Source organism: Somniosus microcephalus, unplaced genomic scaffold, assembly GCF_052327205.1.
Source record: "Somniosus microcephalus isolate GS21.2 unplaced genomic scaffold, FLI_Smic_1.0 unresolved_chr3, whole genome shotgun sequence".
Lineage (NCBI taxonomy): Eukaryota > Metazoa > Chordata > Chondrichthyes > Squaliformes > Somniosidae > Somniosus > Somniosus microcephalus.
This window is the reverse complement of record NW_028225181.1, coordinates 66,847,210-66,871,265: the sequence shown is the minus strand read 5'-3', so window position 1 is coordinate 66,871,265 and position 24,056 is coordinate 66,847,210. Positions and strand designations below refer to the sequence as shown.

The window sequence follows — 24,056 nt, the reverse complement described above, 5'->3', positions numbered from 1 at the left end:
GCAACGAGACCTGGGTGTTATTGTGCACCAGTCGCTGAAGGTAAGCATGCAGGTGCAGCAGGCAGTTAAGAAGGCAAATGGTATGTTGGCCTTCGTAGCGAGAGGTTTTGAGTACAGGAACAAGGATGTCTTGCTGCAGTTGTAAAGGGCCTTGATGAGACCACATCTTGAGTATTGTTTGCAGTTTTGGTCGCCTTATCTGAGGAAGGATGTTCTTGCCATGGAAGGAGTTCAGCGAAGATTCACCAGACTGATACCTGGGATGGCAGGAATGACGTATGAGGAGAGATTGGGTCGATTGGACTTGTACTCACTGCAGTTTAGAAGAATGAGAGGTGATTTCATTGAAACTTATAAAATTCTGACAGGACTGGACAAACTAGATGCAGGAAGGATGTTCCCGATGGTCGGGGAGTCCAGAACCAGGGGACACAGTCTAAGGATAAAGGGTAGGCCATTTAGAAACATAGAAACATAGAAACATAGAGATAGGAACAGGAGTAGGCCATTCGGCCCTTCGAGCCTGCTCCGCCATTCAATGAGATCATGGCTGATCTTCGTCTGAGATCTTAGCTGATCTTACCAGTTCAGTACCCCGTCCCCGCCTTTTCTCCGTAACCCTTAATCCCCTTAGCCTTCAGAAATATATCCAATTCTCTCTTGAAAATATTTATTGAATTAGCCTTCACAGCCCTCTGTGGCAGGGAATTCCACAGGCTCACCACTCTTTGAGTGAAGAAATTCTTCCTCATCTCTGTTTTAAATGATTTGCCCGCTATTTTTAGACTGTGGCCCCTGGTTCTGTGCTCCCCTGCCATTGGAAACATTCTCTCTGAATTCAGCCTGTCCAGGCCTGCCATAATTTTATATGTTTCGATGAGATCCCCTCTCAATCTTCTAAACTCCAGTGAGTACAAGCCCAAACTATTCAATCTCTCCTCGTAGGTCATTCCCGCCATTCCAGGTATCAGCCTGGTGAATCGCCGCTGCACTCTTTCCATGGCAAGAACATCCTTCCGCAGATGGGGCGACCAAAACTGTACACAATACTCCAGATGCGGTCTCACCAGCACCTTGTACAGCTGTAGTAAGGTATCCCTATTCCTATACTCGAACCCCCTTGATATGAAGGCCAACATACCATTTGCCTTCTTAATCGCCTGTTGCACCTGCATGCTCTCCTTCAGTGACTGGTGCACAAGAACACCCAGGTCCCTCTGCACTTCCCCATCTCCCAATCTATTGCCATTTAGATAATAATCTAGGACAGAAATGAGGAGGAATTTCTTCACCCAGAGAGTGGTGAACCTGTGGAATTCTCCACCACAGAAGGCAGTGGAGGCCACTTCATTAAATATATTCAAGAAGGAGTTGGGTATATTTCTTAAGGCTAAAGGGATCAAGGGGTATGGGGAGAAAGCAGGGACCGGGTACTGAATTTGGATGATCAGCCATGATCGGATGAGTGCGTAAACCTCTTCCCGCTCTCAAGGTCTTTCACATCCTTGCTAAGGTGCGGTGGCCGGGGGAATTGTCACTGTCCCTTTAATCAGAAGAACGCACGAGAGGGGGGAGTCCCTTTAAATGTGGAGGGGGTGGCTCTCCCTTTAAATGTGGAGGGGGTGGGTGTCCCTTTAAATGTGGAGGGGGTGGGTGTCCCTTTAAATGTGGAGGGGGTGGGTGTCCTTTTAAATGTGGAGGGGGGTGGGTGTCCCTTTAAATGTGGAGGTGGTGGGTGTGTCTTTAAATGTGGAGGGGCGGGGCCGCGCATGCTCATTCGGCCCCACCAGAAAACCAGACTGCCAGTGCGCCTGCAGAGCGCAGCCGGAAGGCCGGGCCCGGGAAGAGGCGGAATCAGCGGCCGGATAAAGTAGTGTTTGGGAATCGATTTAAATCGAGGTGAGGGGGGAGCGGAGAGTGAGATTATAAAGTAAAATACGAGAAAAGCAAACCTGAGAAGCGGGCGGGCGGGACCTCAGCGGACACCGGACGGAGCAGATTCAGTCGCGCGCTGTGGCGGTGTGAGCCGGAGCAAGGTGATTGTGACTGACGGGAGCACTGACCAATAGGAAATGGGCTGAGCTGGGAGGACTGAACTGGGTGGCCTGGTCCTCCAATCAATGGCGGCGCGGCTAGGGGGCGGGACCTTACTACCCGGCGCTGAGGCTGGCCCGATTGTGACGTCATCAGAGGAAGAGGCCCATTTAGGTGGATGGAGGCCGGCCCGGGACTTTGACTGACGGGAGCTCTGACCAATAGGAAGAGGGCGGGCCGGGTCCTCCAATGGCGGCGCGGCAAGGGGGCGGGGCCTCTCCAGCTCAGGTGCGCTGGGGCCGATTGTGACGCGCTGTCCCCAGGTGAGAGCAGCTCAGTCAGCACAGAGCTGGGGCTGGAATCTGGGAGAGGGGCCGCAGTCAGCACAGAGCTGGGGCTGGAATCTGGGAGAGGGGCCGCAGTCAGCACAGAGCTGGGGCTGGAATCTGGGAGAGGGGCCGCAGTCAGCACAGAGCTGGGGCTGGAATCTGGGAGAGGGGCCACAGGCAGCACAGAGCTGGGGCTGGAATCTGGGAGAGGGGCCACAGGCAGCACAGAGCTGGGGCTGGAATCTGGGAGAGGGGCCGCAGGCAGCACAGAGCTGGGGCTGGAATCTGGGAGAGGGGCCGCAGTCAGCACGGAGCTGGGGCTGGAATCTGGGAGAGGGGCCGCAGGCAGCACAGAGCCGGGGCTGGAATCTGGGAGAGGGGCCGCAGTCAGCACAGAGCTGGGGCTGGAATCTGGGAGAGGGGCCGCAGGCAGCAGGCCTGGCAAAGAGGCAGAGCCACAGCAGCTTCACTAAAGAAGATTATTTTAAAACAAATTTCCCGCAGTTTCAGAGACAGCATTTGTCACTGCAATAATTTCTTAAATGTTTAATAATTAAATCAAAAGCTTCAAGAATATCCCAACACTGGACAAACAGGGGGCTCTAGGGGGGGAGGAACTAAATACGATTAAAATCACTAAGGAAGTGGTACTTGGTAAAATAATGGGACTCAAGGCGGATAAATCCCCTGGACCTGATGGCTTGCATCCTAGGGTCTTGAGGGAAGTAGCGGTAGGGATTGTGGATGCATTGGTAATAATTTTCCAAAACTCACTGGACTCAGCAAAGGTCCCGGCAGATTGGAAAACTGCTAATGTAACACCCTTATTTAAAAAGGGTAGTAGGGAGAAGGCTGGAAACTATAGACCTGTTAGCCTAACATATGTGGTTGGTAAAATGTTAGAGTCCATTATTAAGGAGACAGTAACGGGACATTTGGATAAACATAATTTAATAGGACAAACTCAGCATAGTTTCATGAAGGGGAAGTCATGTTTGACAAATTTGCTGGAGTTTTTTGAGGAAGTAACATACAGGGTGGATAAAGGGGAACCAGTGGACGTAGTGTATTTAGACTTCCAAAAGGCATTTGTCAAGGTGCCACACAAAAGATTATTGCTCAAGATAAAAAATCACGGGATTGGGGGTAATATTCTGGCGTGGGTGGAGGATTGGCTCTCTAACAGAAAGCAGAGAGTTGGGATAAATGGTTCGTTCTCAGATTGGCAACCAGTAACTAGTGGTGTTCCGCAGGGGTCAGTGCTGGGTCCCCAACTCTTTACAATCTATATTAACGATTTGGAGGAGGGGACCAAGTGTAACATATCAAAGTTTGCAGATGATACAAAGATGGGACGGAAAGTAGTGAGTGAGGAGGACATAAAAAACCTGCAAAGGGACATAGACAGGCTAAGTAAGTGGGCAGAGATTTGGCAGATGGAATACAATACTGGAAATTGTGAGGTTATGCACTTTGGCAGGAAAAATCATAGAGCAAGTTATTATCTTAATGGCAAGAAACTGGAAAGTACTGAAGTACAAAGGGATCTGGGGGTCCTGGTGCACGAAACTCAAAAGGTTAGTATGCAGGTGCAGCAAGTGATTAAGAAGGCCAATGGAATGTTGGCTTTTATTGCTAGGGGGATGGAATATAAAAACAGGGAGGTATTGCTGCAGTTGTACAAGGTATTGGTGAGACCGCACCTGGAATACTGCATACAGTTTTGGTGTCCATACTTAAGAAAAGACATACTTGCTCTCGAGTCAGTACAAAGAAGGTTCACTCGGTTAATCCCGGGGATGAGGGGGTGGTCATATGAGGAGAGGTTGAGTAGATTGGGACTCTACTCATTGGAGTTCAGAAGAATGAGAGGCGATCTTATTGAAACATATAAGATTGTGAAGGGGCTTGATCGGGTGGATGCGGTGAGGATGTTCCCAATGATGGGTGAAACTAGAACTAGGGAGCATAGTCTTAGAATAAGGGGCTGCTCTTTCAAAACTGAGATGAGGAGAAACCTCTTCACTCAGAGGGTGGTAGGTTTGTGGAATTTGCTGCCCCAGAAAGCTGTGGAAGCTATATCATTAAATAAATTTAAAACAGAAATAGATATTTTCCTAGAAGTAAAGGGAATTAAGGGTTACGGGGAGCGGGCAGGAAATTGGACATGAGTCTAGGTTCGGAATGGTCATGGCCCTGTGGGTATTGGAGTGGGCCCAGGGGCCGTGTAGCCTGGTTCTGCTCCTACTGTGTTCTAATTCTGTTAGATTTCAGGAGATGGTTTTATTCCTGTTCCTGGCTGGGGTGGAGATCGCCTTTACAGAAGGTAAGTACTGTAGAAAATATAGGGACAGAGTGAACTCCTGGAAGAATTTCGATCGCCTAGATGGGTCGGAGAGGAATTTCCCAGATTTTTTTCTCCCAAATTGGCCATTGGGTCTTTATCTGGTTTTTCGCCTCTCCCGGGAGATCACATGGGTTCGGGTGGATGCAGAGTGATAGAAGATTTGAGGTTAGGATCAGATCAGCCATGATCTTATTGAATGGTGGAGCAGGCTCGAGGGGCCGATTGGCCTACTCCTGCTCCTATTTCTTATGTTCTTATGTTCTTAAAAAGGAAGAGAGTAGCAAAAGTAAAGGAAGACTTGCATTTATATAGCGCCATTCACGACCACCGGACATCTCAAAGCGCTTTACAGTCAATGAAGTACTTTTTGAAGTGGCGTCACTGTTGTAATGTGGGAAATGCGGCAGTCAATTTGCACACAGCAAGCTCCCACAAACAGCAATGTGATAATGACCAGATAATCTGTTTTTGTTATGTTGGTTGTGAGATAAATATTGGCCAGGACTCCGGGATAACTTCCCTACTCTTCTTCGAAATAGTGCCATGGGATCTTTTACATCCACCTGAGAGAGCAGACGGGGCCTCGGTTTAACGTCTCATCAGAAAGACGGCCCCTCCGACAGTGCAGCACTCCCTCAGCACTGCACTGGAGTGTCAGCCTAGCTTTATGTGCTCGAGTCCCTGGAGTGGGACTTGAACCCACAACCCTTTGACCCAGAGGTGAGTGTGCTACCAACTGAGCTATAGCTGACAACGTTGGTCCCTTAGAGGTAGAGACAGGAGAAATTATTATGGGGAATAAGGAAATGGCAGAAACGTTAAAACAAATATTTTGTATCTGTCTTCACAGTAGAAGACACAAAAGCATACCAAAGATGGTGGGGAACCGAGGGTTTAATGAGGGTGAGGAACTTAATGTAAAGTACTAGAGAAACTAATGGGACTAAAAGCCGACAAATCCCCGGACCCGACGGCCTACATCCTAGGGTTCTAAAAGAGGTGGCTGAAGAGATAGTGGATGCATTGGTTTTGATCTTCCAAAATTCCCTAGATTCTAGAACGGTCCCAGCGGATTGGAAGGTCGCAAATGTAACACCGCTATTCAAGAAAGGAGGGAGAGAAAAAACAGGGGAACGACAGGCCAGTTAGCCTGACATCAGTCATTGGGAAAATGCTGGAATCCATTGTTACGGAAGTTGTATCAGGGCACTTAGAAAATCATAACATGGTTAGGCAGAGTCAACATGGTTTTATGAAAGGGAAAAATGGTGTTTGACAAATTTATTAGAGTTATTTGAGGATGTAACTAGCAGGGTAGATAAAGGGGAACCAGTGGATGTAGTATATTTGGATTTCCAAAAGGCATTCGACAAGGTGCCACATAAAATATTATTACACAAGATTAGGGCTCATGGGGTTGGGGTAATATCGTAGCATGGATAGAGGATTGGTTAACAGACAGAAAACAGAGAGTAGGGATAAACGGACCTTTTTCAGGTTGGCAGGCTGTAACTAGTGGGGTGCCAAAGGGATCAGTGTTGGGGCCTCAGCTATTTACAATCTACATTAATGACCTAGATGAAGGGACCGAGTGTAATGTATGCTGATGATACAAAGCTAGGTGGGACGGTAAGCTATGAGAACACAACGACTCTGCAAAGGGATATAGATAGACTCAGTGAGTGGGCAGTAAGGTGGCAGATGGAGTGTAATGTGGGGAAATGTGAGGTTATTCACTTTGGTAGGAAGAATAGAAAAACAGAATATTTTTTAAATGGTGAGAAACTTTCAAATGTTGGTGTTCAGAGAGATTTGGGTGTCCTCGTGCAAGAAACACAGAAAGCTAGCGTGCAGGTACAGCAAGCAATAAGGAAGGCAAATGGCATGTTGGCCTTTATTGCAAGGGGGTTGGAGTATAAGAGTAAGGAAGTCTTGCTCCAATTGTACAGGGCCTTGGTGAGACCACACCTGGAGTACTGTGCACAGTTTTGGTCTCCTTATCTAAGGAAGGATATACTTGCCTTGGAGGCGGTGCAACGAAGGTTCACTAGATTGATTCCTGGGATGAGAGGGCTGTCCTATGATGAGAGATTGTGTAGAATGGGCCGATACTCTCTGGAGTTTAGAAGAATGAGAGGTGATCTCATTGAAACATACAAGATTCTGAAGGGGATTGACAGGGTAGATGCTGAGAGGTTGTTTCCCCTGGCTGGAGTGTCTAGAACTAGGTGTCACAGTCTCGGGATAAGGGGCCGGCCATTTAAGACCGAGATGAGGAGGAATTTCTTCACTCAGAGGGTTGTGAATCTTTGTAATTCTCTGCCCCAGAGGGCTGTGAATGCTGAGTCTTTGAGTATATTCAAGGCTGAGATCGATAGATTGTTGGACTCTAGGGGAATCATGGGATATGGAGATCGATGATCAGCCATGATCTTATTGAATGGCAGAGCAGGCTCGAGGGGCCGAATGGCCTACTCCTGCTCCTATTTCTTATGTTCTTATGGACTTTCAAAAGGCATTTGGTAAAGTACCACACAAGAGACGTACTCGGAAAATAAAAGCACATGGTATTAAAGGGCTGATGGTAATTTGGGTATATAATTGGCCAAGGGATAGGAGACAGTGAGCAGTGCTGAGGGATGCTTTTCTGACTGGAGGGAAGTATGCAGTGGATTACCCCAGGAGTCTGGATTAGGATCATTGCTTTTCTTGTTATATATAACTGACCTGGACTTGGGTATAGGTGTACAAGTTTGAAGTTTGCAGATGATACAAAACTTGGCAACGTAGTAAATAGTGAGCATAGTAGTAGCAGACTTCAGGAGGACAGAGACAGACTGTGAAATGAGCAGACACAAGGCAGATGAAATTAAATGAGGATAAGTGTGAAGTGATGCACTTTGGGAGAAACAACATGGAGAGGCCGTATAATCTAAATGGGACTATTTTGAGGGGGTGCAAGAGCAGAGGGACCTGGGGGTCCATATTCACAAATCTTTGAAAGTGCCACGGCAAGTTGGTGAGGTTTCAGAAAGCGTGTGGGATACTTGGCTTTGTAAATAGGGCCATTGAATACAAAAACAAGGAAGTTACACTAAACCTTTACAAATCACTAGTTAGGAACATAGGACAGGAGGAGCTGGCCATTCAGCCCCTCGAGCCTGTTCTGCCATTCAATGAGATCATGGCTGATCTGCGATCTAACTCCATACACCCGCCTTTGGCCCATATCTCTTAATACCTTTGGGTAACAAAAACCTATCAATCTCAGATTGAAAATTAACAATTGATCTCGCATCAATTGCTGTTTGCAGAAGAGAGTTCCAAACTTCTACCACCCTTTGTGTGTAGAAGTGTTTCCTAATTTCACTCCTCAAAGGTCTGGCTCTAATTTTTAGACGATGCCCCCAGTCCGAGAATCCCCAACCAGCGGAAATAGTTTCTCTCTATCTACCCTCTGTTCCCCTTAATATCCTGAAAACTTCAATCAGATCACACCGTAACCTTCTAAATTTAAGAGAATACAACCCTAATTTGTGTAATCCCTCCTCGTAACTTAACCCTTGAAGTCCAGGTATCATTCTGGTAAACCTACGCTGCACTCCCTCCAAGGCAATATATCCTTCCTAAGGTGTGGTGCCCAGAACTGCTCACAGTGCTCCAGGTGTGGTCTAACCAGGGTGTTGTACAGCTGCAGGGTTTTGGCCTCAGCTGGAGTCTTGTGTACAGTTCTGGGCACCACACTTTAGGAAGGATGTCAAGGCCTTGGAGAGGGTGCAGAGGAGGTTGACCAGGATGGTACCAGGGATGAGGGACTTCAGTTATGTGGAGAGATTGGAGAAGCTGGGATTGTTCCCCTTAGAGCAGAGAAGGTTAAGAGGAGACCTAATAGAGGGGTTCAAAATGATGAGGGGTTTCGATCGAGCAAGTAGGGAGAAACTGTTCACTCTGGCAAGTGGGTCGGTAACCAAAGGTCACAGATTTACAATAGTTGCTAAAAGAACGAGAGGGAAATGAGGAGAATTGTTTTCACACAGAGGGTTGTTAAGATCTGGAACGCACCATCTGAAAGGATGCTGGAATCAGGTTCCACAGGAACTTTCAAACAGTAATTGGACATGTCCTTGAAGAGGACTAGTTTGCAGAGTTCTGGGGATAAAGCTGGGGTTTGGGACTAAATTGGACAGCTCTTTCAAAGAGCCGGCACAGACTCGATGGGCCGAATCACCACCTTCTGTGCTGTTAGATTCTATGATCAGTGTGAACACGCTGGTGTCTCTTAAGGTTCTTAAGCTTTTATTGCTCTTCCCGCAGTCAGAACATTTAAAGGGTCTCTCGTCAGTGTGAACAAGCTGGTGTGAGGAGGGTGGATGACTGAGTGAATCCCTTCCCCCCACACGGAGCAGGTGAACGGTCTCTCACCAGTGTATAGGAGCCGGTGGCTCTTCAGCTCCCTGGAGCTTTTAAATCTTTTCCCACAGCCAGAACATTTAAAGGGGTTCTCTCCAGTGTGAACTCGCTGATGGGCCAGCAGGTTGGAGGACTGAGCGAATCCCTTCCCACACACGGATCAGGTGAACGGCCTCTCCCCAGCGTGTAGGAGCCGGTGTCTCTTCAGCTCCCCAGGGCTTTTAAAGCATTTCCCACAAGTCAGAACATTTAAAGGGTCTCTCATCAGTGTGAACTCGCTGGTGTGTCTGCAGGGTGGATTAACTGAGTGAATCCCTTCCCACACACGAAGCAGGTGAACCGCCTCTCCCCAGTGTGAACTCGCTGGTGTTGCTTGAGCTCCTGGGGGATTTTAAAGCTCTTCCCACAGTGAGAACATTTAAATGGCCTTTCATCAGTGTGAACAAGCCGGTGTGTCAGCAGGGTGGAGGACTGCAAGAATCCCTTCCCACACACAGAGCAGGTGAATGGCCTCTCCACAGTGTTGAGGCACTGGTGTCCCTTCAGATGCCCGGGGCTTTTAAAGCTCTTCCCACAGTCAGGACATTGAAATGGTCTCTCCCCAGTGTGAACTCGCTGGTGTGTTTGCAGGTGGGATGAACAAACAAAATCCCTTTCCACACACGGAGCAGGTGAATGGACTGTCCCTGGTGTGACTGTGCCGTTGAACTTCCAATGCAGACGGGGAACTGACTCCCTTCCCACTGTCCCCACCTTTACCCGGTTTCTCCCCGTTGTGACGGTGCACGTGTCTCACCAGGTCAGTCGATCGGCTGAATCCATGTCTACACACTGAACACGTGTGCGGTTTGTCATTGCTGCTTTCTCCTTCCATGTGTAAAGGCCGATGATATTCAGGTCCTGATGAATCGAGCGACTCTGTCAGATTTTGACGTGATGTTTGGTCTGAGCGTTCCGCCTGTAACTGCTTCACTTCTATAACCCTGTAAATAGAGTTCAGAAAAGGATCAGAGGCAAACTGTTGTTTAATTTTCCCCTTTCCGAACCTAGGGGCAGTGAAACTGATTTTCAGGCCCCTGCTGCTGCACAGGTTGGTTGAAAGGATCAGCAGTAATGGCGGCTGTAATACCCACAAGCTCCCGGCGCTGCAGAAAGCGCTCTGTTGACTGAGTCCCGCGCATGTGCTCATGGTCCCCACGCTCTCCCTCCTGCTCCACAATCGCCCATCCCGATCGGTCCGCAATGCGCATGCTCGGCGCACAAAACCCTGCGGTTGGAACATCGGGCGTGCATGCGGAGCTGCAACATCTTGTACGCATGCGCAGCTCAGGTGGGGGTGAGTCGGTGTTTTGCCTCAGCCGCCAGGGAGGTGCGCATGCGCAGGACAACCCAACATTCTTCCAGTCAGCAATCACTCCCTCGTTTCTTTAACAAAAACAGAAAATGCTGGAAATACTCAGCAGGTCAGGGTGCATCGATGGAGACAGAAACAGAGTTAACGTTTCAGGTCGATGACCTTTCGTCAGAACTGCTTGTTCTTTAGTGTCAGCCAGTGGCTCAGTGGGTAGCACTCTCGCCTCTGAGTCAGAAAGTTGTGGGTTCAAGTCCCACTCCAGAGACTTGAGCACAAAAATCTAGGCTGACACTCCAGTACAGTCCTGAGGGAGTGCGGCACTGTCGGAGGTGCTGTTTTTTGGAGGAGACATTAAACCAAGGCTGCTCTCTCAGGTGGACGTCAATGTTCCTATGGCACGATTTGAATAAGAGCAGGGGAGTTATCCCTGGTGTCCTAGCCAATGTGTTTATCCCTCAATCAACATAACAAAAAACATAGATTATCTGGTCATTATCAGATTGCTGTTTGTGGGAGCTTGCTGTGCGCTAATTGGCTGCTGCGTTTCCTACATTACAACAGTGACTCTACTTCCTTGGCTGTAAAGCGCTTTGGGACGTCCGGTGGTGGTGAAAGGCGCTGTATAAATGCAAGTCTTCCTTCACTGGTCTCACCAGCGACCTCTTCTGGCTGATGGTTGATTGATAGCCGAGCGTCTGCGCATGCGCACACGAGACGGCATTTTGTGCCGAGTCCGGCACAGCGACCCCTCCCGGTCACCAAGGGTAATAACCGCGCATGCCCAGAGGACACCAACCCCCCTCCCCCACTCGGAGCTGCGCCTGCGCACTCAGATCCTGCCGGACGGAGTCGGCGCGGGGCATTCCGGGGAAAGGCCTTGGTGTCGGTTCCAGAGTCGCGATCGGTGACGCGAAGTGAGTTTTCTCCGCTCCGATTGGGTGGAGAATCGCGCGGTGTGGGGGGGAGGGGTGGATCAGGAGAGAATAAAGAGAAATAGAAAAACCTGAGAGTCCGCGAGCCCCCGGACCGAGCGGCGGCAGTTGGACGGTACACGTGATCTCCTCGGGGACACGTGACCCGGGCCCAGGGCCTGATTGACGGGAGCTTCCGACCAATAGGGAGCGAGCGGGCTGGAGGAGCGAGCCGGCGGCGGGTCCTCCAACCGATCGGGAAGCCCGAGGGGCGGGACTAGCGCCGGCTGATTGATCCACAGGGCAGCGAGTTTCTCCAGTCCCTTGTTCAGGGCCCGGGGCCAGGGGAGGCTGTGGGCCTTTATTCCCCTCATTGGACACAAGGCTCTTTGGCTCACAACACACTGGCTCAGGTTTCAATAGAGACTTTTTTAAATTCATCAATAAAAGCAGATAAACCCCGTGCTTCTGTGGCACAAACTTTCTAATATATTTTATAGAATCATAGAATGGTTACAGCACAGAAGGAGGCCATTCGGCCCGTCGAGCCCGTGCCAGCTCTCTGCAAGACCACTTCAGCTCGTCCCACTCCCCGCCCTTTCCCCGTAACCCTGCAAATTTCTTTACTTCAGGCACTTATCCAATTCCCTTTTGAAAGCCGTGATTGAATCTGCCTCCACCACCCTTTCAGGCAGTGCATTCCAGATCCTAACCACTCACTGCGTAACATTTTTTTTTCCTCTTGTCACCTTTGGTTCTTCTGCCAATCACCTTAAATCTGTGTCCTCTGGTTCTCGACCCTTCCGCCAGTGGGAACAGTTTCTACTCTGTCCAGACCCCTCATGATTTTGAACTCCTCTATCAAATCTCCTCTCTACCTTCTCTGCTGTAAGGAGAACCACCCCAGCTTCTCGAGTCTATCCACACAACTGAAGTCCCTCATCCCTTATCCCTGGAACCATTCTTGTAAATCTTTTCTGCATCATCTGTAAGGCCTTCACATCCTTCATAAAGTGCGGTGCCCAGAATTGGACACAATACTCCAGTTGAGGCCGAACCAGTGTTTTATAAAGGTTCATCATAACCTCCTTGCTTTTGGACTCTATGCCTCTATTTATTAAGCCCAGGATCCCGTATGCATTTTTAACTGCTTTCTCAACCTGCCCTGCCACCTTCAACGATTTGTGCACACATACCCCCAGGTCTCTCTGTTCATGCACACATTTAAAATTGTACCCTTTAGTTTATATTGCCTCACTTGGTTCTTCCTACCAAAATGTATCACTTCGCACTTTTCTGCATTAAATTTAATCTGCCACATGTCCGCCCATTCCACCAGCCTGTCTATGTCCTCTTGAAGTCTATCACTATCCTCCTCACTGTTCACTTTACTTCCAAGTTTTCTGTCATCTGCAAATTTTGAAATTGTGCGCTGTACACCCAAGTCTAAGTCATTAATATATATCAAGTAAAGCAGTAGTCCTAGTACCAATCCCTGGGGAACGCCACTGTATACCTTCCTCCAGTCCAAAAAACAACCGTTCACCACTACTCTCTGTTTCCTGTCACTTTGCCAATTTCGTATCCATGCTGCCACTGTCCCTTTTATTCCATGGACTTCAACTTTGCTGGCAAGCCTATTATGTGGCACTTGTCGAACGCCTTTTGGAAATAAATGTACAACATGTTAACCACATTCCCTCATCAACCCTCTCTGTTACCTCATCAAAAAACTCAATCAGAATCAGAGCGGCCGGGCCCGGCGGACGTGCGGCCAGAGCCCTGGCACCAGGAAACCCAGGGTGCAGCGCCTCCCCCATCCGAGCCGCCGCTTCTCGGTTTCTTCAGCCGGTTCCACCGAGTCCGAATCCGGAAACGGACAGGAGCCAGGCTCCCAGAATGGCCCGCGGCCCCGGGGAGCATGCGCACTCTCAGTGGGTAAATCAGTGCGTTGGATGGAGCGGTTTCTGGGGCGCGGGAAATTGTGGGTGCTGCGGATGCCATTAGTCAGCGGCTGTCGGGAAGAGTTTTATTGCAGGCTGATGGAAGGTAGTTCCCTGGCCGCCTGTGTAGGTCTTTTTGTTGCTTCATTGTTGAGGATGTAACTAGTAAAATAGTTAAGGGAGAACCAGTGGACGTTGTGTATTTGGACTTTCAGAAGGCTTTCGATAAGGTCCCGCATAAGAGATTAGCGTGTAAAGTTAAGGCACATGGGATTGGGGGCAAGGTACTGACTTGGATAGAGAACTGGTTGGCAGACAGAAAGCAAAGAGTTGGAATAAACGGGTCTTTTTCCGAGTGGCAGGCAGTGACTAGTGGGGTACCGCAGGGATCGGTCCTTGGACCCCAGCTATTCACAATATATATTAATGATCTAGACAAGGGAACTATATGTAATATCTCCAAATTTGCACATGACAAAAAGCTGGGTGGGCGTGTGTGCTGTGAGGAGGATGCTGAGAAACTACAGGATGATTTGGACAGGTTGGGTGATTGGGTAGAAGCATGGCAGATGCAATATAACGTGGATAAATGTGAGGTTATCCACTTTGGTGGCCGAAACAGGAAGGCAGATTATTTTCTGAATGGCAATAGATTGAGAGAAGGGGAATTGCAACGAGACCTGGGTGTCCTTGTGCACCAGTCGCTGAAGGTAAGCATGCAGGTGCAGTAGGCGGTTAAGACGGCAAATGGTATGTTGGCCTTCATAGCGAGAGGGTTTGAGTACAGGAACAAGGATGTCTTGCTGCAGTTGTACAGGGCCTTGGTGAGACCACATCGTGAGTATTGTGTGCAGTTTTGGTCGCCTTATCTGAGGAAGGATGTTCTTGCCATGGAAGGAGTTAAGCGAAGATTCACCAGGCTGACACCTGGGATGGCAGGAATGACGTATGAGGAGAGATTGGGACGATTGGGCTTGTACTCACTGGAGTTTAGAAGAATGAGGGGATCTCATTGAAACTTATAACATTCTGACAGGACTAGACAGACTAGATGCAGGAAGGATGTTCCCGATGGCGGGGAGTCCAGAACCAGCGGTCACAGTCTAAGGATAAGGGGTAGGCCATTTAGGACAGAAATGAGGAGGAATTTCTTCACCCAGAGAGTGGTGGACCTCTGGAATTCTCTACCACAGAAGGCAGTAGAGGCCAATACATTAAATATATTCAAGAAGGAGTTGGATATATTTCTTAAGGCTAAGGGGTCAAGGGGTATGGGGAGAAAGCAGGTACCGGGTATTGAACTTGGATGATCAGCCATGATCGCATTGAATGGCGGAGCAGGCTCGAGGGGCCGAATGGCCTACTTCTGCTCCTATCTTCTATGTTTCAGTTTGAGCTGGAGTGGAGATGGAGGAGAAGCTGCTAAGTTTAACCCCCAGTACTTCTGAGCCCAGGAGGACCCAACAATTTCCAATGTGAGACTGTCAAGGGAGGTGGATTCTGGGGGAGATTAGGTTGTTAAACAGACACTGTCCATACAATGTAAAAGAGTATTGTTTTAGGAACAAGTATTTCTGTACAGGTTTTTAATCCAGTTTACATATTTTGATTTGTTTTAATTCATTCTTGAGATGTGGGCGTCGCTAGCAAGAGCACCATATATGGCCAATCCCCAGTTGCCCGTTGAGAAGGGAGTGGTGAGTCGCCTTCTTGAACTACTGCAGTCCGTATGGTGAAGGTATTCCCACAATGTTGTTCGGGAAGGAGTTCCAGGATTATGACCCAGCAACGATGAATATATCTGAGTCAGGATGATGTGTGACTTGAATGTGATGGTGCTCCCATACAACAGCTGCCCTTGTCCTTCTAGGTCGTGGAGGTTGCGGGTTTTGGAGGTTCTATCAAAGTTCTGGTCGAGTTGCAGATGTATAAAGTTCCTCTCCTTCGCCCCCCTTCCCCTCCCACTCCCACCTCTCTCTCTCTCCTCCCATAGAGGCCAGAGTCTTGTGTAGGCCCAGACCAGGTGGTGGATTCCCTTCCCTGAAGGACATCAGTGAACCAGTTGGGTTTTTATGACAATCCGGCAGCTTTCATGGTCACTTTTTTCTCATGCCGGCCCCACAAATGACTAGATTCATTGAGCTCAATTTCACAACCTGCCTTTGTTTTCTTGTGGATTGTCTCTCATGCTCCCTGTTTTATATTAATTTTACAGGGCACTGGAAGGGGAGGATTTACAGACGGTAAGCTCAAACCAAACATCACGTCAAGATCTGACAGATTCACTTGACTCATCGGATCTGAATATCACCGGCCTCTAAACATGGAAGCAAAAAGCACCGTTAACAGTGGGGAGAAACCGTACATGTGTTCTGTGTGTGGACGAGGCTTCAGCCAATCATCTGGCCTATCGAGACACAAGCACAGTCACACCGGGGAGAGGCCGTTCACCTGCTCTGAGTGTGGGAAGGGATTCACTCAGTCATCCGACCTGCTGAGACACCAGCGTGTTCACACTGGGGAGAGGCCGTTCACCTGCTCCGTGTGTGGGAAGGGATTCACTCAGTCATCCGACCTGCTGAGACACCAGCGTGTTCACACTGGGAAGAGGCTGTTCACCTGCTCCGTGTGTGGGAAGGGATTCACTCAGTCATCCACCCTGCTGACACACCAGCGAGTTCACACTGGGGAGAGGTCGTTCACCTGCTCCGTGTGTGGGAAGGGATTCTCTAATTCATCCCACCTGCTGAATCACCAGCGAGTTCACACTGATGAGAGACCTTTTAAATGCTCGGACTGTGGGAAGTGCTTTAAAGGTTCCGGGAAACTGATACGCCATCAACGTGCTCACACTGGGGAGAGACCGTTCAGGTGCTCTCACTGCGGGACTGGGTTTGGGCAGTCATCTGACCTCACTGTACACCTGCGCGCACACACTGGGGAGAGGCCGTTCATCTGCTCCATGTGTGGGAAGGGATTCACTCGCTCAGCCCACCTGCTGAGACACCAGCGAGTTCACGTGTGACTGCAGGGGTTGGATTCTGTTGTTTTTGCTGCTGTTAATCACATCCAGGACTGAACCATGTTCATTCTGACAGTTGGGGTTTGTTTCTGCTGATAATAACTCTGGGAACTGGGCTGGAGTTTAATATTCTGGATATATGTCAAATAAATCAGCTTTGCTTTAAACACATTGCTGTAGATTTTTGCCTTTCCCACCTGAGTGTTTAGCATCACCTGGCTGGAGCTCAGAAAGGACAATCTGGGGGAGGATCGTATGACGGGAACAGAACTTCAGCATGGACACAGTCCTTCACGGCCACACTGAGAGGAGCAAACGGCACTTTGGTCTTTCTCATCTCTCTTCGCTGACAGCAAAGTCCCCGTGTGGGTAATCTTGAGGCGTGTGAGAAGCGTGTCCCAGCCGCTCTCTGCCATGGTTCAGACCTCCTAGACATGGAACAGGAGGCTCCTTTACGAATGTTGCCCAGTGCTTTTTTTTTAATGGCCTTATTAACCTGTGTCGCTACTTTTAGTGATTTGTGTATCTGTATCCCTGGATCCCTCTGCTCCTGCAGCCCATTTAGACTCTTAGGGGGAAAGATCGGTGATGCCCCCTTTGGGTCGCTAACGTCATTGGGGCTAAGTATAGCGCCCCGAAAAAGTTAGCGTCCCTGTTCATTAAATTCAGTGGTAGCGCCCCAAGCAGGAGGCGGGGTGCCATTGGAAGCGCTCCCCTCCCTCTTGAAGCGCTACCAGTGAATTTTGCGGTGCCCATCGGCACATAGCACCGCGTCATAGCAGATCTCCCTCCCTGGTTAAAGCGGAGGGGCCTAGCACTGCGCACACGGGGGCCTTGCTGGACCACGGGGGAGCGGGGTGTCGGATCAAGAGGAGCGCTGGGCTGAGCGATCACGGCCAGCACCCCAAAGAAGAAAGGGGAAGGGGGCAGGTGCTGGCAGTTGGCCAAAGTAAAAAGTTGCCACCCGACACCTGCCCTTTAAGTGGTGTCGCCGCGGCTGCAGGAATGAGCTCTGACCCTGTCAGACATATCGTCCAGTGAAAGGTCAGGGGTCGCAACCCAAGGTTGCAGCCAGGGTGCTGCGCATGGCGATGACGTTATTGCCGGTGGTGCAGTGCCGGCTACCGCCGCTGCTAACCTCCCGCTGAATATCATGGGAGGCACAAAGGAACCCAATTTCACCCCCTTGTCCAAATAGTGAGTGGCCTCCTTATTCTTCCCACTAAAACACACCACCTCGCACTGACCCAGAGTGAAATTCATTAACACACCACCTCACACTGATCTATAGTGACATTCATTAACACACCACCTCACACTGATTTATAGTGAAATTCATTAACACACCACCTCATACTGATCTATGGTGACATTCATTAACACACCAGCTCACACTGATCTACAGTGAAATTCATTAACATACCACCTCACACTGATCGATAGTGACATTCATTAACACACCACCTCACACTGATTTATAGTGAAATTCATTAACACACCACCTCATACTGATCTATGGTGACATTCATTAACACACCAGCTCACACTGATCTACAGTGAAATTCATTAACACCACCTCACACTGATCGATAGTGAAATTCATTAACACACCACCTCACACTGATCTACAGTGAAATTCATTAACACACGACCTCACACTTTTTTATTCCTTCATGGGATGTGGGCGTCGCTGGCTGGCTAGGCCTGCATTTAGTGCCCATCCCTAATTGCCCTTGAGAAGATGGTGGTGAGCCGCCTTCTTGAACAGCTGCAGTCCATATGGTTTAGGTACACCCACAATGCTGTTAGGAAGGGAGTTCCAGGGTTTTGGCCCAGCGACAGTGAAGGAACGACGATACAGGTCCAAGTCAGGATGGTGTGTGGCTTAGAGGGGATCTTGTAGGTGGTGATGTTCCCATGCGTCTGCTGCCCTTGTCCTTCAAAGTGGTGGAGGTCGCGGGTTTGGAAGGTGCTGTTGAAGGAGCTTTGGCGAGTTGCTGCAGTGCATCTTGTAGATGGTACACACTGCAGCCACAGTGCGCCAGTGGTGGAGGGAGTGAATGTTGAAGGTGGTGGACGGGGTGCCAATCAAGCGGGCTGCTTTATCCTGAATGGTGTCGAGCTTCTTGAGTGTTGTTGGAGCTGCACTCATCCAGGCAAGTGGAGAGTATTCCATCACACTCCTGACTTGTGTCTTGTAGATGGTGGAAAGGCTTTGGGGAGTCAGGAGGTGAGACACTCGCCGCAGAATTCCCAGCCTCTGGCCTGCTTTTGTAGCCACAGTATTTATGTGGCTGGTTCAGTTCAGTTTCTGATCAATGGTAACCCCCAGGATGTTGATACTGGGGGATTCAGCGATGGTAATGCTATTGAATGTCAAGGGGAGATGGATAGAGTCTCGCTTGTTGGAGATGGTCATTGCCTGGCACTTGTGTGGTGCAAATGTTACTTGCCACTTGTCAGCCCAAGTCTGAATGTTGTCCAGGTCTTGCTGCATATGGACACGGACTGCGTCAGTATCTGACGAGACTCGAATGGTGCTGAACAGTGTGCAATCATCAGCGAACATCCCCACTTCTGACCTTATGATGGAGGGAAGGTCATTGATGAAACAGCTGAAGATGGTTGGGCCTAGGACACTGCCCTGAGGAACTCCTGCAGTGATGTCATGTGATTGAGATGAATGACCTCCAACAACCACAGCCAACTTCCTTTGTGCTAGGTATGATTCCAACCAATGGAGAGTTTTCCCCTTGATTCCCATTGACTTCAGTTTTGCTAGTGCTCCTTGATGCCACACTCGATCAAATGCTGCCTTGATGTCAAGGGCAGTCACTCTCACCTCACCTCTTGAGTTCAGCTCTTTTGTCCATGTTTGGACCAAGGTTGTAATGAGGTCAGGAGCTGAGTGGCCCTGGCGGAACCCAAACTGGGCGTCAGTTAGCAGGTTATTGCTGAGTAAGTGCCGCTTGATAGCACTGTCGACGACACCTTCCATCACTTTGCTGATGATTGAGAGTAGACCGATGGGACGGTAATTGGCCGGGTCGGATTTGTCCTGCTTTTTGTAGACAGGACATACTTGGGCAATTTTCCACATTGCCGGGTAGATGCCAGTGTTGTAGCTGTACCGAAACAGCTTGGCTAGGGGCGCAGCTAGTTCTGGAGCACAAGTCTTCAGTACTATTGCCGGAATGTTGTCAGGGCCCATAGCCTTTGCAGTATCCAGTGTCTTCAGCCGTTTCTTGACATCACGTGGAGTGAATTGAATGGGCTGAAGACTGGCATCTGTGATGCTGGGGACCTCAGGAGGAGGCCGAGATGGATCATCCACTCGGCACTTCTGGCTGAAGATAGTTGCAAATGCTTCAGCCTTGTCTTTTGCACTCACGTGCTGGGCTCCACCATCATTGAGGATGGGGATATTTTTGGAGCCTCCTCCTCCTGTTAACTGTTTAATTGTCCACCACCACTCACGACTGGATGTGGCAGGACTGCAGAGCTTTGATTTGATCCGATGGTTGTGAGATCGCTTAGCTCTGTCTATCGCATGTTGCTTCCGTTGTTTGGCATGCAAGTAGTCCTGTGTTGTAGCCTCACCAGGTTGACACCTCATTTTTTCAGTATGCCTGGTGCTGTTCCCAGTATGCTCTCCTGCACTCTTCGTTAAACCAGGGTTGATCTCCTGGCTTGATGGTAATGGTAGAGTGAGGGATATGCCGGGCCATTAGGTTACAGATTGTGGTTGAATACAATTCTGCTGCTGCTGATGGCCCACAGCGCCTCATGAATGCCCAGTTTTGAGTTGCCAGATCTGTTCGAAATCTGTCCCATTTAGCACGGTGGAGTGTATCCTCAACATGAAGCCGGGACTTCGTCTCCACAAGGACTGTGCGGTGGTCACTTCCACCAATGCTGTCATGGATAGATGCATCTGCAACAGGTAGACTGATGAGGACGAGATCAAGTAGGTTTTTCCCTCTTGTTGGTTCCCTCACCACCTGTCGCAGACCCAGCCTGGCAGCTATGTCCTTTAGGACTCGGCCAGCTCGGTCAGTTGTGTTGCTGCCGAACCACTCTTTGTGATGGACATTGAAGTCCCCCACCCAGAGGACATTTTGTGCCCTTGCTACTCTGTGCTTCTTCCAATTGGTGTTCAACATGAAGGAGTACTGATTCATCAGCTGAGGGAGGGTGGTAGGTGGTAATTAGCAGGAGGTTTCCTTGCCCATGTTTGACTTGATGCCATGAGACCTCATGGGCTCCTGAGTCAATGTTGAGGACTCCCAGGGCTACTCCCCCCTGACTGTTAATCACATCCAGGACTGAACGTTGTTGATTCTGACAGTTGTTTTTTTTTTCTGCTGATAATAACCCCTATTACTGGGCTGGAGTTTAATATTCTAGATATATAGCTGATTGAGTTGTCGGGGCTGCGGTGTTCATTTAAGAATCGCTGGCTGATCTTTCCCCTTAAATTCTGATGAGAGTCCCTGAAATAAAAGAGTAGATTGCCTTTCAAAAGCTAGGCTTTATTAACCTTAAAAAACCAGCAAGTACATGTTGAGCACCCAGTCTCAACCAAACTGTAGAGAACTGAATTTAAGATGGCCACCACAGGTCACATGGAATCAACTAACCAATAAGTTTACAGCATATATCTCAAGGCAGGAAAACAGGCAACCAATTACAATGCTTCTTATAAAACAAGAATAATCACCACAGTCCCTGAATTATTTTAAAATAAAATTATGAACTTTTACTTCAATCCTAAATTGATATTTGGTACAAAAGCTACAATTCATTGTCTGAAAGATTACACTGATTAACATCTCCAATTAGAAAGTGCTGATTAATCCTTGCTGACAATTCTTACTGACTTGCACATTACACACAGTGGCACCTCCATTATCCACCAGAAAGAAGGGGAATGGGAATCGGTGGAGAATCGAGAGTCCCCAAGTGTTGCCTCCACTGTCTGGTACAGCAATCCCCTCGGCACGGGAATAGAGACAAGTCCAGTTATTGTGACGGGATGAGTTAAAGGTATTTACTCAGACGGGCGGAAGGTGGGAAATGGTGTTCCACGGGGATTGGTGCTGGGACCACTGTTGTTCATCATTTACATAAATGATTGGGACTTGGGAATCAGAAGTACAATTTCAAAATTTGCAGATGACACTAAATTGGGGATGTAGTTAATACTGAGGAAGACTGCGATAGCATCCTTGTAGAATTATTCAGTTGTGTTCAATAAATAGCACCATTTTTTAAGTTGCTTTGACTGATCACATCACTATATACTTATGTAAAAAACAGAAATCCTTAACAGCTCCCAATTTCAGAATTGTCATTCAAACTCAACTTCTTCCAAGTACAATCTAACATTTCAAACATTGTAATGGATGTAGGTGAGATATTAGGACTGTTGTTTAACACAATCCAAACACAGTGATACACAGACAGATGGGCAGGTGTAGCTTCACAGTGAATCCTTTCAAGCCTCACTAAAAAGTGGCAGACTGGCAATCCATTGTTCACTAATGGAGTTGTGATCTTTGTAAATTAAGAAAGGAAATGCATGGAAATGTGTCAAAGAGTTGATTAACAGAGTGAGGCATCATCTCCCTTTGATTTCTATTTCTGACACCAGGCAACAGAAAAAGGTCATTACAACACGACATAAACAGACTCTTCAGGTGTGAGACATCAGACTTCAGAACAACACGTCTGCCAGCTCTGGCCACAAACCTCAGTACAGTCAACCTTTCAGCAGCTGCAGCCCTGATTAAATAACTAGTAGTTTAACATGTCTAGTAGAACTTGTGTATCAAAATAGAAGAAATATATTTGTGACACACACGCAATTAATAATTCAATCACAATGTGATTGTGAGGATCGATTATTGCCTCTTCATACCTTCCATGTCCACCGGTCGAGGAAGGTATCAAGTGAACCGGTGGACACCGCCTGCTCCCTCTCCAGGGCCACCCAGGCAGGGACAAGACCGCGAGAGAGAGGCAGGCAACCAGAGTGACCCCCCATGGGCCCCGCCCATCCTGGACCTACAAATTGCTGTTTTCACCAGGCCCAAGAGCAGGTCCAGGAGAAGATCCTCCCACTTTCCCACCCCCCTCCGCACCAGGTGGACAAAGATTAGGAGCGTGGGGCTAAAGTGTAACCAAGAGTTGAGGAGCAGCCCCTTCAGGGAACTACACAGGGGCTGTAACCTCTCACACTGAATATATACACGGCCCATGGACTCCTCTAGGCTGCAAAAAACACATCTGGCCTTGGAGTCCGGAAAGGAGCTTCAAAACTGTTGCACACGACAGCTCCCTGCAACAGTCTCCACCCCAGATCCCCAATGGTGCTGGGAAGGACCCTCGCAAAGAGAGCCCTCCATTGGGGACCCTCACCTCCGTCAGACAGCACGATGACCCGCCAGTCTGATTGAGATTGATCAATAAACAAAATTAATCAATAAATGACACAGAAACCCGAGTCCCCGGGTCCTCAGCCCTGGTGTGAAGTACGCTGGCCACCAATTTTCCGTTACTAACTCGCACCTCAGGCCCCGCCCAGTCTGGTTTAATCACTAAATGTTTTCTAACTCGGGTTCAGGCCTGTCATTCTGAGGGAAACAAGGCCTCATTTATTGATGTGTCCCACCCGAGTGGCCGTTAATGGCTTTAATAAACTGGCAGCAAGGTTTTTTTTAAAAAGGTGGAAAGAGGTGAAAAACGCAACTAGCGATGTCTCAAAACTCACGGACAGAGAAATGCACTTCATCAGCGCCCCTGCCACAGGACTCAATATCCACCCCCTCCACCACTGGTGCACTGTGTCTGCAGTATGTACGGTCTACAAGATGACCATGGTCAGGCCGTGTGGAGTCAAGGGCCAGGCAGCAGAATGGATGGAAAGATCGCAACAAACTTCCCTTAACTCCAACTCTCTGATTTCTGTTTTGTAGCCATCTTTCCATCCATTCTGCTGCCTGGCCCTTCCCTCCACACGGCCTGAACTGGGTCATCTTGTCGATCTTACATACTGTTATGGATAGCAAGCTGGTCACAAAACAGAAAACAGAGAGTAGGGGTTAAGAGTAGCTACTCAGACTGGCAAAAGGTGGGAAGTGGTGTTCCACAGCGATCGGCACTGGGATCACTATTGTTCACCATTTACATAAATGATTTGGACTTGTGAATCAGAAGAACAATTTCAAAGTTTGTCGATAACACCAAATTGGGAGGTAGAGTTAATACTGAGGAAGACAAAATGCAAGAAGACATTAATAAATTTCAGAATGGGCGTGCAATTGGCAAATGAATTTCACTGTAGATCAGTGTGAGGTGGTGTGTTATTGAATTTTACTAGAGATCAGTGTGAGGTGGTGTGCTAATGAATTTCACTGTAGATCAGTGTGAGGTGGTGCGTTAATGAATTTCACTGTAGATCAGTGTGAGGTGGTGTGTTTTGGTGGGAAGAATAAGGAGGCCACTCACTACTTGGACAAGGGGTGAAATTGGGTTGCTTTGTGCCTCCCGCGATATTCAGCGGGAGGTTAGCGGCAGAGGTAGTCGGTAGCTCCCCGCGGCACTGCACCACCGGCAATGACGTCATCGCCACGCGCAGCACCCCGGCTGCAACCTTGGGTTGCGACCCCTGACCTACCGCCGGACGATATGACCGACAGGGTCAG

The 24,056-nt window shown here is 48.8% G+C and overlaps 2 protein-coding genes across 2 annotated transcripts in view; both read left to right on the top strand.

Moving 5' to 3' along the window:
• Nucleotides 1-24,056, top strand: part of LOC147091821 (uncharacterized) — a 171,515-nt gene that overhangs the window by 70,595 nt on the left and 76,864 nt on the right. The window lies entirely within an intron of this gene.
• Nucleotides 1,746-16,517, top strand: LOC147091823 (uncharacterized). Its single transcript, XM_085976874.1, has 2 exons — nucleotides 1,746-1,899; nucleotides 15,544-16,517. Exon 2 carries the CDS (start codon nucleotides 15,652-15,654, stop codon nucleotides 16,351-16,353), a length of 702 nt encoding a protein of 233 aa, XP_085833000.1. The 5' UTR covers nucleotides 1,746-1,899; nucleotides 15,544-15,651; the 3' UTR covers nucleotides 16,354-16,517.

Excerpts from the sequence above, each read along its gene's own strand:
- LOC147091823 (XM_085976874.1), top strand. The coding sequence starts at position 15,652 with ATGGAAGCAAAAAGCACCGTTAACAGTGGGGAGAAACCGTACATGTGT.